At 40.1% G+C, this 16,262-nt stretch overlaps 1 protein-coding gene and 1 long non-coding RNA gene across 3 annotated transcripts in view; one reads left to right on the top strand and one right to left on the bottom strand.

The window, feature by feature from the left end:
- The window catches only part of RALB (RAS like proto-oncogene B), a 47,710-nt gene extending 32,873 nt beyond the window's left edge, over positions 1-14,837 (top strand). For both annotated transcript variants that reach the window (XM_064434978.1, XM_064434977.1), the window contains 4 exons: positions 3,836-3,992; positions 5,092-5,300; positions 7,994-8,171; positions 10,357-14,837. In XM_064434978.1, the coding sequence (XP_064291048.1) occupies positions 3,879-3,992; positions 5,092-5,300; positions 7,994-8,171; positions 10,357-10,476 (621 nt within the window). In that variant the 5' untranslated portion in view covers positions 3,836-3,878 and the 3' untranslated portion in view covers positions 10,477-14,837. The remainder of the gene's footprint in view (positions 1-3,835; positions 3,993-5,091; positions 5,301-7,993; positions 8,172-10,356) is intronic.
- On the bottom strand, positions 609-3,826 carry LOC135309088 (uncharacterized). Its single transcript, XR_010369394.1, has 3 exons — positions 3,657-3,826; positions 1,202-1,235; positions 609-1,010 (listed from the first exon to the last, which is right to left on the bottom strand). It is a non-coding gene; the product is annotated as an uncharacterized LOC135309088 (long non-coding RNA).
- Positions 14,838-16,262: the final 1,425 nt, after the last annotated feature.

Consider the following 16,262-nt stretch of genomic DNA (forward strand, 5'->3'; position numbering starts at 1 on the left):
GCATATGAAGTTCAACATGGTGTCATTAAACCTGAGGGTAAAGTGACAGATGGAAATTAAATAGATTGACTGACTGCCCAATGGATTGCCTCTTGTCCTGTCAGAGGAGGGTGAATCTTGCTGGAAAGTAAACTGTGCCCAAAGAACAAGTAAAGAGCAGCAGGGGAGAGGAGGCATCTTACCATAGCATTAGTGTCTTATCTGGACGCCTACTCAGAGTGTGCTCTTCAGCATATGCCATAATACCCTTTGTCTTAAATCTATGCTCCTTAAACTGAAGGGACTTGAGTAATGTTTTAAAGCAACTGCAGTTGTCACAGTTGTTCTAGACACTGCTCCTTTTTTTGAGAAGTGGTTGGATTTCCCAAGACTTGTTTTTCTGTGAACAAAATGAGTTAATGTCAGTGTCTTGACTTCCTCAAGGATGCCTGATGTATAGAATAGGAAGAAAATTCATCCTTGCCTGCTCAGAGATAGCAGAGGAGAGAGCTTCCACTTGTGTTAATAGATTTTGGGTTTTTTTTTTTTACTTTTTTTAACCTCAAGGAGCTGTTAGATGTGAGCTTTGAACCATGTTGTGTAAACTGTTTCTTGGGCTGCAGAAGTGGAGATAAAAATAAACAAACAGTTGGCTCCAATGCCTTCTCTTGTTTTTTCATTAGAATATTGCTATTATAATCTCACCATGCCCCTTCCTGAAGCAGTGATGTGCTGTCAGCCTGTTGTTCTGTAAGCACTGGCACTTCTGCACTGATACTGTGTTAATCCTGTGTCACACTGCTTCAGCCTTGCCTTGTCCTCTGTTCTTGCCTCCTCACTGCTCGGCTCTGCTGGGTTGGAGGGGGCCGTGCTCCCTCTGATGCCACCAAAGAAGAGCTGCTTTGTGTGCTGCTTCTGGGACCTCACTGAGTGCACACTGCACAGGGTCTGTGTTGTGAGCATACTGCTGCATTCACAGGGTCCCTGCAGTCCTAATCCTCTGAAATATTCGAGTGGCACTTGGAACAGCTCTGCAGGGAAGATCAAGTACCTTGGCTATGAAGAGCTTTAGATGCAATCAAAGTGTCAATTTTTATGCTGTTGGGTGGATTTTGCTTTGATTACGAATCAGGTAACAGTGTAAGGCTGACCTTGCAGTTTCTACAAGGCCGTTGTTTGGATGGAACAGAGAAGGAAGGATTTAAGTATTCTCTCCACTTACCATTATGATGAACTCAAGCTTGTCAGTATTTTTGCTAAAATAGAATATTAATTTGCAGAATGTAAAGATGTGGTATTTGTATTGACAGAAATGAAAGTCTTTTCTCTTGGCTATGAGTACATTATGCCTTTATTGCTGTTGCATAGCACAGTGGACTTAGTGCTGGTGCCTATTACATATTCCTAAGTTTGTGATGCCAGAAAATTGTCTAATTTGGAAACTTTGTATTAGATAACACAACAGTTACAACAATGTTAGGATGTCTGATAAAAGAATACTCACAGGTTAAAACCAGTCACAATTATATGAAAAGTAGCTAAGGGTCACACTCCAGAAAGCAGCTTATCTACTACTGTGAAAGCCAGACTACTCTTGAACTAGGACAAAACAGCATTCTCTACATTTTAAGAGCAGGCTGTGTTATTTCTGGAACACTTAAAAGTCCCTGAACTATCTCATTGTGTGACCAATCTGTGGCTCTTGTTTCTTGGGTGTTTATGTCCAAGCAAGCTGAATTCCAGTTTACCATTTGTAGACTATGTGGACAATAGGCAAAACAGCAACTTCTAGAATTTGGGTGCTAATTGTTGTGTTTTTCACATTCCCTTGGTAGGGAAATGTTTTCTTCCTCTCTTGCCTCTCCAATGACTAAGAGTTAAAAATCAATATCTGTGGTAATGGCTGAATTCACTATCCCAACAAATATATGTTTGTGCTGTACAGGGAGAACCTATGGAGAAGTAGGAATTGTCACACCCCATTTCTGTACTAAGGAGTGTCCTGGAGGAGGGAGCTGATGTATAACATAATAGAGAAGATTACCAGAGGAAAATATCTGTCTTCACTTACCAGTGTTTATCCCAGAATGAGCACTTAAAGATTATTAATTTGCATTGCTGTACTAAATGTATATAGCAAACAGGTGTGAGTAAAAAACTCTGCATGGAAAAATACTGCTGCTCAGATGTTTGACAGTGCTGTCCTGAGGGCACCTCTTGATTGTTGGCATGTTTGTTCTTGTATGCATGAGTCAATGAGAACTTAGTTTGATTTGTTGCTTTTCAGATCATCAAGTCATGACAAGGGGAAAAAAATAGTTACTATCAGTGTACTCTAAGGGCAGTTGTCCAGACTGGTCATGGAATTGTCAGTCTCAGAACTGGGCACATGAACTGGATTGCTTGGAGCAAACTGCTTTCAGGGAGAGGTTTGGACTGGACAGTATCCAAAGGTCCCTTTCCAAGCTAAATAATCCTATGGTATGTTTGTAGGCTGATCCCTTAGTCTCTTGTTAATTTTGTTTAGGCCAGCTGGTCATCCTGAAGCTTTTTCAAATATACTACTCAGTAACTTCTACTGTTGGCCTTGTGTTTCCATGCAGTAGCACTTGCTGATGTGGCAGTTGCAGTGTTTTTCTAGAGTAATTGTGTCCAGGTAAATTTGAAACTCCTGGAAGGTCCATTGCTTCTTTGCTTCTGGAATAAAGTGTGCTGCTATAAATCAAGGCTGATACAGCCACTTCCTGTAGCAGTGTTTTCTGAATGGTCTGCTGCTCTCCTTACAGCTCTCTGCCAGGATATGAACAGCTGGGGTCCTTGTGGTGCTCCAAGGACACAAGAATGTCTGTCCTGCCATCTACCTTATACTCATCATGTGTCTGAAATATTAATATTTGGGGTTTTTTTCTGTATGGGAATCCCAACTGGTGACACATCTTTGTTTCACTTATTTCTGCTTTTATCTTCAGTGTGCTGTCCTTAGAGATGCTGCTCTGTGCTAATCAGTGTGGCAGCTGCTGGTACAACTACTGTGTCCAACTACTCTTTAAAAAACCCAACCAACCAAAAAAGAGGCAGTATTATTTTTAAGGAGCCTCCAGTATTTAATTACTAGGCTCACATAACACACAAACAGAGGCTTGTTAGCTAGGGCTTGTTTATTGAAGCTTACTCCTTTATGGCTTAGCAACATCAGGAGGAGAATAGGAACTGAGATTTTTTTTTTGCGGTAAAGCAGGAATTTTTTTTTTCCTAAGCAAATTAGATTTGCAGCATCAAAAAGCAGGAAGAGTGTAAAATAAATGGTAATACCATGTCATGAGACTTTCTGCTAGAAGCTTTTGCAACTTGTTCCTGCCAATTTACTGTGTATCTCTGCTGTTTTCTTAGCCTACGCAGGGAGAAGATCAAAAGCCAGATTTCTGCCTATGAGCAGATCTAAGGTATAGCTGTATCAACATTAAAGAAATATTTTAGAAAGGTGTAATGCCTTATAACAAGAACAATAAAAACCACTTAATTTCATATCTTTGGAGAGAGAGTGAGTTTTTCTTTAGAAACTGCTCTAGACACTAGTCTTGTAGGCTGGGTTTAGAAATGAAGAGTAGCTTGTTAGAAACCTTTGGCACTTTTATTAAGCATACTGTTGTCACAAATAAAGGCATTTGTTTTAATACCTTGTGCTACTCACAGTTCAGGCATGGTTTGCATGCCAGTGCATTGGAGTGGCCCATTCTTTAGGCTTGCAGGGCAGGGTTTTAATCTGGTCTTTCAGCACTTGTGAGACACTTTACCTGCATGCTACCCTGATGTCACCAATGTCATAGATGGGTGACTGTGCTGCTTCTCTCTGCAGATCTGATTGGTTGCCTGGCACTTCGTCTGTGGCAAGCAGGACAATGGCTGCCAGCAAGAGCAAGAACCAGAGTTCCTTGGCCCTCCATAAAGTAATTATGGTCGGCAGTGGAGGTGTGGGTAAATCTGCCCTCACACTTCAGTTTATGTATGATGAGGTAAGTAACTTTGGTTCAGCTTCTCTGAAGCAGAAATTCATATGGCTTGCTAAGCTTTTTTTTTTGTGGGACAGGAGAACTAAATGTGATGAGCAAAAGACCTGATGACCCAGCTGGGCAGGAGCAGGATGTAGAAAGCTGGGAGATGTGTCCTCTGGGAACATCTCTGGCTCAAGGTGACAAAATTGATGCTTATTTGCAAAAGAACTGTCTTCAGAAGTCATACATAATGTATGGGTGCTTGTGTACAGAAGCTGTTACTACTTGGAGTTGAACTTTAATTTTGTAATTTAGGTCAGTTACGTCTGAAGTCAGAAGTAAACACTCTAGCTCATTCTGAGTCGGGTGATGAAGTAGGCATGTTCATAGCATGAATTCTTCCATGCTGGTATACTGTAAGCTAGATTAGGCAGCCCACACTAGTATGTGAAGGAATACATGATCCTGTAGTTCAAAAGTTAGTATTTATCTATAGGTTGTCCACACATACTATAGTAGTGTAAGTATCTGAACAAGTGATGCAGTCATTAATGAGAGCCAGCCAGCTTAATTGGGCTTAATTGTTGTGTTTTGAGGCTGAGAGGCTCTTTACCTCTTTACTTCTCTGCTGGTTTTGTACTGTTGAACTGGCAGTGGCTTTGTGGATCTGATCAATACTGAATGGACTAAAGTATGTGCCTGTGTATTTATGGAACAGGCTTTCATGTTCAGCAGCTGGATGCTCTCATCTACACCTGTTAAAAGTTCAGATACCTGTTTCTGAAGTATATTCAAATGCATTTTCTAAAAGTGGGAGATCCAGATAATGCCAGCACATCACTTAACTTATACTGCAAGTCTGTTCTTAAATTGTACTGAAGCTGCTGACAGTGTTTTGTGTAGCAAAACTTGACTAGGCAAATTGGCTCTTTGATGTATTAAGGGCTTAAATAATTTGCTTTTAATAGTAACACTAAAAAAAAAGTGGTGGAACTTAGTGGCTGACTGAATTATGAGAAGGTTTTGGGGAATTTAAATGTCACTGAAGTGAAAGGAGGAAGATAGACAAATACTGAGACTGTTTGACAGTAATTCTAAACACTGATCCCTTTCTTGTCAGTTTGTAGAAGACTATGAACCTACCAAGGCTGACAGCTACAGAAAGAAAGTAGTTCTGGATGGTGAAGAAGTTCAAATAGACATTCTGGACACAGCAGGACAGGAGGATTATGCAGCTATCAGAGATAACTATTTCCGCAGTGGGGAAGGGTTTCTTCTTGTCTTTTCAATAACAGAGCACGAATCCTTCACAGCAACAGCAGAGTTTCGGTGAGTAGTTTCTCTCCTAGACAAGGGAAGTTATCCAGTTCCTGTGTTGCTCTGACAACTCTGCCTAAAAGCTACAGTTCTTTATTCTTTGTCTGTTACCATTTGATCAATAAAAGTGACACCTGACCATTTTGCTCTCAGTACCTGATAACCTAAACCACAGTATTCAGCCTCTGGCTTTAGTCATCTTCCTGCCTGCAACTTAGGAGTACACTATGCCAGCAGCAACTTCAGGCAAGTAACAGATTCTTGGACTCTTAAAAAAAGCATATTCCAGCCAATTTTCAGTCTTCGTGGATGTGAAGTTTAATTATCTTAGAACAGTACTTCTGGAATTAAGTCTGTCTTTTGGCCAGGTTTCAGACACAGTGTTGCTTACTGCTAGAAGCAGGTGCTCTAAGGAAGGGAAGGATTAGCCTCCACTCTCAGGTATGGATTGGTGCCAAACAAGGGTTGGCAGCCAAGCACTGCTATTGTAGGCAGACGTATTCCTAGAAAGACACAGGGTGGTAGTAAGCACTTCCATTTTTCTTCTTGGGATTAGCAGTTCTGATGTAAAAATTGGCACCAGATTGACCACAGAAACTGTTTGTGTAGTGTGGGGGGTAAATAGAAATGGATTTAAACCAGTTCTCTGGTTTTAGAATCCATGTAGCCACATTCTTCAGGGCAAATGTTCTAACTCTTTTTGATAATACGTGTTGCCTCAGTAGAAGGTAAATCAGAGATTGCCTGGAATAGCTGTATAACTTGAAGGAAAACTTCCCCAAAGCATAGGGAAAGTTTAGGAGTTCCTTATGCTTGTCAGAATAAAAGCTCTATCAGTCTGCCTTATGTTCCCTTTGCTTCAGTGGTACGAGGTTAACAGCTACTGACTGGTAATGGAAGTGCTGTAGCTGAGGACACTTCTTTCTAGGTTTTTTTTAAAGCTAAGGCAAACTTCCTTGCACTCCAAAACTTGTCATACATTTTCAACAGTACTGGATGACCACAAAATCTTTCATGAGGTATAAAAATACTGATCCTTTGTCACATAATACTGCTTCAGAAAGCTGACAGTCATGGAAGACACAAGCAGAGCTCAGTTTGCTCTACCTGGAGCTCTGAAAGGAGCCAAGAGTTCAACTGTTACAGGACTGCAAAACTGAGTACTAGGACTCTTCCTAATGTAAGATGGAGGAAAAGGTCAGGTGACACTCAAAGAACACAAAGAAAATGAGACAAGTGGAAGGACTTGATTTTGGCTTATATGCCCAAGTGAAATATAATGTTAAATCCAAAGTTTAAGGCTTTGAATGAAAGAGAGTAGGAGTGTTTGTCTCGGCAGTTTGTTTTTTTTGCCAGACTTCTGTAACTAGGTTAACGGTATGTTGGTTATAGAGTCCAGCACAGCAAAACAATGAAAAAGCAGTGCTAGCCCTGAAGATGGGCAAGAAGGCCTAAGAGCTTTCTGATGCAGGATCTTCTACTTTTCATTAGTTCAGAAGTAAAACAAATAGTGAAATTAGTTAAATTGGATATTTAGGCTAACATGCAAGAACCATCTCCTTGGTTCAGGAAGGAGTGTGGAATGGGTAGTATGAGTCTCCAGCATCCCAGGCCAAACTGCAGGGTGGTATTATTTACTGCAGATCAAAAGGTTCCAGAATCCTAATACTATGAAAAAGTTGAATACTGAACAAACGATAGGCTTGTCTTTAAACCCTAGCTCTCCTGCTGATGCTATGCATTCAGTGTTTTCTTTCAGTGCCTCTTTAATCTGAAAATGTGTGAAGAGGCAGTTAATGCAACAGCAGATTGTCTGCTTCAGTGTTAATGCTATTTTTGAGTCTCATGTACTCTCCATGCATTGTTATTTTGCAGATGGAGAATGCAGACATCTGAATTAGTGTGGTAACTCGGTGAGATGAGAGGGCTCATGCCTCGTTTAGCTTTTCTTCATAACTATTTAAAAATAGTTTAGAGTGGTAGAGTTCTTCCAGCATCCTAGATGGACAGCAGCATGTGTCAGTCTGGTTTCAGGTTGTGTTTTACCCCAGTAAAGAGCAGACTGAGACTGGTATGCAACATCACTCCCTCTCCTTTCCTGGATGCCAGTACATCCTCACAGGTTAATGCTGGCAGTTTGAATATCTTCTGGAGTCTGTGAAGGGGGAAGGTCACTAGCATTTTAGTTCAGAATTGTGTAGTAACTCTCTTCTTTGGGTAAAGTTTAGGTAGCCATTAGGAATGATCTCTGCCAGCTGCTGGGCTGTTTGCAACCTACTGCCTTGGCAAAGACTTCATGTTGCCCAGACCTATACAGAGATGTGATGCAGACTGTGAATTAAAGATGGTGACTGAATGCCAAGGTGGAACTTGGCAAACATGGCACTTGTACTCTTTTCCTCATTCAAATGTGAACTCCTGCTGCCAGTTGCTCTTCTGCCATAGTCTTCTTCTTTCCTAGAGCCTGATTACTCACTCATTAACTAAATGGTAAAACTGCCTTCCTGGAACTGTGAGGCTTTCAGTAGTGTAAGGCCCATAGCATTACTGTGCTAATCTTGGAATAATTTTAAAGTGTGTGTCCAACTGTTGGGAAATAACCAGTTGTAAGCACTGATAATGTGCAGACCACTTGATCCACTCCACATAAGCGTGGGAGTTTTGTTGCTACTACTAACAAGATATTTTTATTTTGAATGCATTAGGGAACAGATCCTGCGTGTGAAGGCTGAAGAGGACAAAATCCCTTTACTGGTAGTGGGAAATAAATCTGACCTGGAGGAGCGCAGACAAGTGCCTGTAGAAGAGGCTCGAAGTAAGGCAGAAGAATGGGGGGTGCAGTACGTAGAAACCTCAGCCAAAACTCGAGCGAATGTAGATAAGGTAAGAGAAATGACATCTGCTCAATCAGATCATCACTACTTGTTTAGTAGCTGACTCTTGCTGGGACAAAAGCAAGTCCCAAACCAAGTTTGGTTTCTGAAAGCCTAGTTTATTAAAAAAAAAACAAACAAACAAACAAAAAAACCCAAAAAACAATGCACTTACTGGAAAGTGTGCACTTAAGCACATACCTAGCTTAAGGAAACCTGAGATCTGGAACAAGTTAATGCTATTGTCTTGTTTTAACTGTTTGTACCTGAACCGATAGTTTTTCAATAGTACTTTGGGTAATTGGTTCTAAGGATTCCCTAAGTATGTTATTTTGTTTGTAGGGTGTGTCCTTCTTATAACACCAATAAATAACAAGCTATGGACAATTAGAAATTGTTCCTCCTTCCCTGTGAAGCTACATGTAGTGTAGTTAATCTTAAGCATTTTATTCTTGTTTTCTGCCAAGACTGCTTTGAATTGTGAGAAGAGCTTCTTGCTGTGTCCCTGTCCTGTTATGACTTGTCCTTGGTGGTACAGGACAGTTATTCTCATGTTATTCTTCTGATGGTTTCGTGCATAAACAATGGTAGTGGAATATTCTAGAAAAGGAATGAATTATTACTGTGGAGTGTTTGTCCTGTATAGAGGACAAATCAATTTCAGTCATACCCTTAATTTTGTTTGTAGTGAGGAATTCTTGAAGAAAAGTGTGCCTTTTTACTTCACCAATTCACAGAAGATGATATGAAATTACTGTTTGCACCCTTAGGGCTCCAAATGTGTCTTCCTAATATGCATCTGTTTAAAGATTACAAATTTTAAGCAGTTTTCTCTTTGGATGAAGAACACTTGCAGCTAGCTGTACTCCTCTAGACTGCTTCCTCTTCTTCTATACTAGTTCACTAGTGGAAATGCTGGTGGTGCACAAGTTACTGGCAGGAACTCCTCCTCTCATTAAAACTACAGTATATGAAACTCCTGAATTGAGACCTCTTGATTTAAAAGAACATGGTATAATTTCAGTTTGGTGAAGTCACCGTCAGTTGCATAAACTGGGTGATGTAGTGAAACATGAATATTTAGACTTGCTTTTTCCTATAAGCATCTCATATTACAATTAATAGCTAGCCTATTTTATAATAGCTATTATAATGAATAGCTAGCCTATTTTATATTTAGACTAGTTTTTCTGATCAGTTGGGATTAACAGCAGTGGAGCTGTGTGTCTGGAGTGTACTAGCATGGTGATCTAGATTTGCTGTTACAGGTCTTCGCTGGCTAGCTCATGTGGCATACTGGTTGTCCTCTGTATTAGCACTGTTAGGTGCATTGTACAACAAAATATTTCTCTTTGTGGTGATTGTGTGTTAGTACTGTAGCAGAATTTAAAAAAACCTTAAGAGGGTTTTGAATTACAAACTAATCTACTTTTGATCAGTGGCATGGTCTTGTTTCCAAGTATCAAAGGCTTGAGAGTTCCCTGTTTGAAAAAAACTGCACTTTAGTTCTACAGAGAGATGCTAAACTCTTGTTCTGTAATCATAAAAATAATTTCAAATAATAAAATTTATTTTAAAATAATCCTAAATATAAATACCCAATGACTGTACAGTAAAACAGCTCTTGCATCTTAAGTGGTATATACCTAGACATCAGGAACACAGGGGTGAAATTGCTTAAGTTTTGGACAAAAAAATTAGAGAGACATGAAAGGAAGCATGAATTTCTCTGAATTTTTCTTAGAACATTATTTTGAGAATTTTTTGTGCCCTGTCACTTGAATGCTGCACCTTTGTAGTTATAAACTAAGCAGAATAGTAACTGCATGGAAAAGGCTGGACTAACTGCTTTCCATAGTTAACAGTGCTGGAAATGTTGGCTAGGCACAGACAAATGTTCTCATGAGCTCTGAATGCTGCTTTTGTTCAAGAATGGATTTTAATAAAAAATCCCTTAAAACAGGGCTGTTGAATTTTTTGATAGCCAGGTAAGATTGTGCAGCTTTTTGTCACTGCTTAACACACTACATGATTCTGATGTTGAGTTTGTCACAGGAATCTTTGCCTAGCATTACTTCTGCTGTGTTGAGTACAGTGTGGTTCTACATCTTTATTTGCTGCTGCTGAATACAGTAGTTTTTATCTGCTTTCTGGTGGCTGATGTTGTTTAATCTTGCTTTGTTTTTCCCTCCTAGGTATTCTTTGATTTAATGAGAGAAATAAGAGCAAAGAAAATGTCAGAAAACAAAGACAAGAATGGCAAGAAAAGTGGCAAGAACAAGAAAAGCTTTAAAGAAAGATGTTGCTTACTGTGATGCTTTGGAACTGTAAATATCCATCTACAGGTGGCATGGATAAAATACCACTAAGGATATAGGGCTGGATTCATGAAAGGAAGTCTGTATTGACTCCCTTATCTTTTGCTTTGCATATCACACCTTCAAAATGTGAAAACAACTTTGCAACCATTTCCAGTATCCAACAAAACCTTTGCCTCCTTAAACTGAAATGGGCTCCATCTTCCAACTTTCAAAACTAGAAATAGTTTCAGAACTACAATCCTTCTGCTTGGTTACACAATGTACTTTTGTATTAACTTCCTTCTAATGTTTCTGTGTGTTTCTCTTGAACCTCTATTGGCCTTAACCAGCACAGCTGTTCAGGTTCAAACACTCTTTCCCGCTGTTGCTGCCCTCCTTGATGGTGCAAACTGCAGAAAGGCTAGATGACACCTAGTAAAGGGTTTGAGTCTCCATCTTCTCTTAGTTGTCACTGATATTTCTTACACTGAAATCTGCTGACTTCCTCCCCACACTCCCTGTAAGAAATAGCAACTGACAGCTGAGAGTCAACTCTAAACAAACTTTCTTCTGTGTTCTGTTTAGTCAATACAGCATTCATGAATCAAGCCTATGGACTCAATTCAGACTTATTTAGGAAATGAAAAAATTTATATTTAAATACAGGCTAGATGCATTCCCTGCTGAGGTCTGTCTTCTCATCCTTAAATTAGTGATATGGGGTGGGAGCATGACTGTAAGCCTTTCTTCAAAAGGAATAGTATTATCACCATCTCCCTGAAATGCTGTCCTGGGTTTCTTCCATGTATTGTCTTGACTCAATTACACTCTACATCTGTCATCCTTCCCTTCCCTTGTACTGGAATAGTGGAAATAGGTGTTGATTTAATCAGTTTTGTTTATATTGGAACACTTGTGATGATAATGTTGGAAAGTGAGAACATCTGCATCTGTCTTCTGTCTTGCTGAAGATGAAAATGCTGAATAAGTGTGGGTCCCATCACACAATCATGACCTGGAATAGGTGAGGCATCTATGTTACCTCTCAATGATTAGCTGGCTAGTGAGCTGTATGGTGTCAAAAAGCAAATGAAGTTAAGCAGTTGCCACATCTATTACTCACTGTTAATTTTATATGTACTGTTTCTGATGCACAGCAACCTAGTACATGATGAGTTGTGCTGTCACTTATGCAGTGGTGGTCATGTCAGTTCAACAAAAACAGTCTAGAAGTGGAAAAGTCAGTACTTAGCAGGTTCTGTTGTCAGCTGAATAAAATGAACTTTCTGATGCAGTTTAAATGAAGTGCAGTTGCCAAAAATCACTTCTGTCACTGTGGAAAAGAGCTCTCTTCTGGTTGTGGAGTTTCCCAATGAATTATGGCTATCTTCTGCCTCTGGAGTAGAGAAACTTGAAGAGTAACTGTATCTTGCTGGTAACTGGATGCTAAAACACAGTTGCTTGGTGAAACTAATTTAAGTGGTTGTTCAAGGAAGCTCACTGCAGCACTAAATTAACTAATGGTGTTTCTTCCTGAGATGGAGTAGTGAATACTGTTCAGTACTTAGTATTGTAATTTGAGGTTGAAAAATATTTTTTCACGTGTACTAGATTGCTTGTGTGCATTCCCTCTCTGACCATTGAAAAAAGTAAGATGTGATCTATATCAGAACCTCTGTTGACCTGAGGTTTCACAGGGACTTATCACAAACTCATTGTCTTCCATAACTAGTTCATCTTGTCAGGCAACTCATTGGATTGGGGAAACTGTACTAAATAAAAGGTGCTGTAATCTTCATTCTTGTCAAATTAAATTCCTTCTTTGTTACTCTTATCTTGTATGGGCAGAAAGAAAGGTTAACCAGCTCTGGAAATTATTCTCTGTGAACAGTATAATTAATTGTGAAGTTGGCTTTGTAATGCCCAATAGTGTTTTGAAGCAGAAGCTGGAAGCCTGCTGGCTTACAGAACTTGTCACTTGAGCTGTGTCACCTGTGTCTAAAGCCTAAGCACTGAATAGGACACTGGGAGCTGTAACATATCTAACAAAGTTTCCTATTGAACTTCCATGGATAAAAGTCCTTTTCTGACTGTATATTGTCCATACAGCAAATGAATGTCCTCTTCTGGAGGAAGGCAGCTCAGGTTTGGTTTTAGTTGAGACTTAAAGGTTAAGTCCTTAATTAACCTAAAGAGTAAACAACAGTTGAGTTCACATTACAAGTTTATCAAGGTCAAGCCCCTCCGAGGCAGGCTGTAAAATGTGTATAACAAAATTTAATAAACTGTCCTTGCTGTATGAATAATGAATTCAGCAAAGCTCACAATGAGCAGCTCAGCTATGTTGGCTCAAGAGACTTGCATGCCTTGACCTTTGATCTCTATAGTCTTAAAGTACCTGGCAGTATTTGATAGGACAGATGAGTTTCTTCTCAGAACAGCGAGTCTCTCACTGGTGTTCTTACAGTCCATGTGCTGTTTTCACTCAGGTTATTTTTTTTTTCTCCAACTGATAAAGCTGTGCCACTGAGGTGGACTTACTTGGAAGAAGGTGCTTGCTGTTTCATGGCTTCATGCTGCATCTCTGCAGTGTTCTGTTCTTGTCACCTGCTCCAGAAAGACTAGGCCTGGAGACTAAATAAAGCAGCTTTTCAGTTTTCCTCTTTTGCACTTGCAACAAACTCAGTTTAACTTGCCAGTTACAGCTGAAAACACAATAAACAAAGCAGCTACCTTGCCTACTTTGGAACAGTGGGCAGCAAGCTTTCTGACTTGTACCAAAAAGGCAATAAAACTGGTCCCCTGGACTGAAATCCTGTTGTCTCCACCTCATGGTGGAAGTGCCTGAACATACGCCCTTCTGAATAGAGGCAGTATGATTTCGGGGTTCTTGAATGGCTTCCAGGTGTGCTTCACTGGAATCAATGGATATCACCATCCAGGTGGGTTGTGTGGAGTGAATATAACATGGCACAGCATCCTGTAAGCAGTGTGAATGGAGCTTGGAGTAACTGGGAGTCAGGTACATCAAATAAGGGATGACTTTGGCAGAATGGGGTTCGTGGCTGCCTGCTGGTGCTGCTGTGTAGCTGAGGAGACTGAAGGCTGGATTGAAGCTGACGTATTCTATCAGCCTTTGCACGTTGGGTAATTAAAAACCACGTCTTCGCTTTGTTGGTATAATGTGCTCTTAAATCATTCTGGAGCATGGCTGTAGGCAGGTAACTGGATATTTGCAGCTGGAGGTCATGCAAGACTTGACTATGCACTTGCACTTAAGCATTCAAGTATTATTCTTGCGCAATGGCTTAACATGAAGTCAGGGAACTGTTTACTGCTATGTGCAATCTTCCATATGTGGCTTAGCTTCAAGTGCTCCAGTTTTCCTTCTGGTTTGAGCAGAGCAAACAATCCCCTGTTATAACAAGGGCTAAGTCATTTTATGAAAAAAAAAACAAAAACAAAACCCAAAAACAACAACTGACTCCAGGACTGCAAAGGCAGACTTGACTCTTGTAGAGGAGCATGTCTCCAGGTGAGAATACAGATGCAGCATGAAGTGTGTTTTCAATGACTTGTGCCATATGTGTTCTTATACAGACTGATACACCTCTACTGCAATTTCTAGGGGAACACTTGGCTTGATGAGGAGGAAGATGTACGCATACATTTACTGGGCATTAAACTTAAGTAAAATGTTGATAACCATCTGAAGTTCCAGTTGAGTCCTATCTGGCTTAAGTATAATGCTCAAGAATACTTCAGGTCCAAGGTACAAAACTACAATCTGGAATGCAGTAAGAGGTATGTAGGGGGGATATGCATGAAACTAAATGCTCACCCAGATCTTTTTTTAAAGCTTTTCAAAGCATTAACCCAGTTCTTAGGCCTGACAGGTCTATCAATTCTTGCTCAAAAAGAGGATACTGTTATCAGTTCAGTTCTGTTATGTAGACAGAAGCTTTCCTTAATTGCTATAAGCATATGTTGCAGTGTTCACCTCCTGTTGACTTTATAGTTGGGAGAAGGAGGGAAGAGGAACAAATAAAAAAGCTATGATTTTCACCATAATCTCCACACTTCATGGAAATGGCAGGTGTTCCTCTTGGGAGGGGAAGGTGTTATCTCTAACACCAAGTGAGAAGTTTAGTGTAGAGGAAGTGATTGTGATTGCAAGACTTAATGAAACTGCCTCTAAACTATGTATGCTATACTATAAAATGTAAATTCTTATTTTTTTCCTTACATAGCTTCAGAGCTTTGTCTCTAACTTGCACAAACATTTTTATTGTCTGTAAAACTGGTCACTTTTCATTATCATGCTAATACAACTGATTTGTATTACTATTGATAATAAAAAGAAAAAATGAGCTTCATATTTGTTTGTTATTGATTTTTACAGCATTCTAAAAGCATACCTAATCCCCAAATTCTTGAATGAGCCAGCCACTGCTTTTCAGTGTTGGAAACTAACCTTTCTATCAAATATGTAACAAGATTATATCGCAGACTATGGAAGGGGAGGAAGAGGTGACTGAGACACTCATCACTGGCTTTCTGGAAATGGTATGCATGTTTTTCAGGACTGAATTGACATAGTAGCTTGATTCATTCACAGCTGATTTTCCAGAACTTAATTGGATCAGACAGCTTGTATCAACTATATGAATGACAGAGTTGCTTTGTCTTTCCTTCAGACAGTCTTGTGCCTTTGAATAACAGAATAAGCAACACTGTGTGGAAAAAGTAGTCCTTAGTCTTTTGAGTATGCCAGACTCCGTTCTCTGTGTAGGTTTGTGGTGAATGAACTGCAGGAGAGAAGCTGAGATGCTTCTGAGGCAGGATGGCTCAGGACAGACTCACTGCTCTCTAATGCCACTTAATTTGGAGTGGCAGAACAATGGGTTTCAAAGTAAACTTTCAGGCAGTTTCTGTCACCACTGCTGTATAAGTTGGAAGGGGAACATTCTCTAGCTGATGACTTCTGGCCAAGGACTACAGCAATTTACATAATCTTGTTTACATGGTGCTTGCCTGGTGTTTGCCCTGTGTTTCTGATTGCCACGGTGGTTTATGTTGCTCTCCTTCCCCGTGAAGTAACTTTTAAAATACTCTGTGGCAGAGAAAGGGTAGCATGAAAGTGTCGTGTAGGAGGCAGGAGAGGGTTCTGAGCACAGGTGTGTTACACTGCTATACCCAAAGCCCAGATTGGCACCTTTTTCTTCAGACAGTCTGCAGATGCTTATGAGGAACAGGTTTGCCTTTGGTTGCAGCAGGATAAAACAGGAGGATGATGACTTGTACATAGCTTGGCTCCTGCCTTTTTCTGTTTGCCTGTATTCTGCCCCAACCAGAACATTTTAGTGTGGTTCTGTGAGCTAAGTGCTGACAATTCCTGGGGTGGTACAGGCACCTCTTCCTGAGAACTGCTGGCTCCATCTTGTGGATTCAGGAGTTAGAAGCTCTGCTGTGGAGAGGGCTGTTCTGCAAGCTCAGACGAGCAGACAAGTTGCTGCTATTTATCTGCCACCTGAATTACATGTAGAAATCCACACTAGCTAGATTCTTCTGGTTTTGTTGCTTGGCTGTATTATTCTCTCATGCGGTATGAGACTTTGTTCTAAAATTAAATTTTCCTTTTGCATGCAAATGCTAATGTTAAATCTTGCCTAAATGTTCTTCCGTGCAGCAGAACACCCAATTTCTCATGAGGATGGCGGATTTACGTTTTTTCTGGCATTAAACCAGTTTGCCTTGCAAGTGTAAGTTTGTTCTGCTTGCTGAGCACTGATTTGCATGCC

The sequence above is a fragment of the Passer domesticus genome, chromosome 10, assembly GCF_036417665.1.
Source record: "Passer domesticus isolate bPasDom1 chromosome 10, bPasDom1.hap1, whole genome shotgun sequence".
Lineage (NCBI taxonomy): Eukaryota > Metazoa > Chordata > Aves > Passeriformes > Passeridae > Passer > Passer domesticus.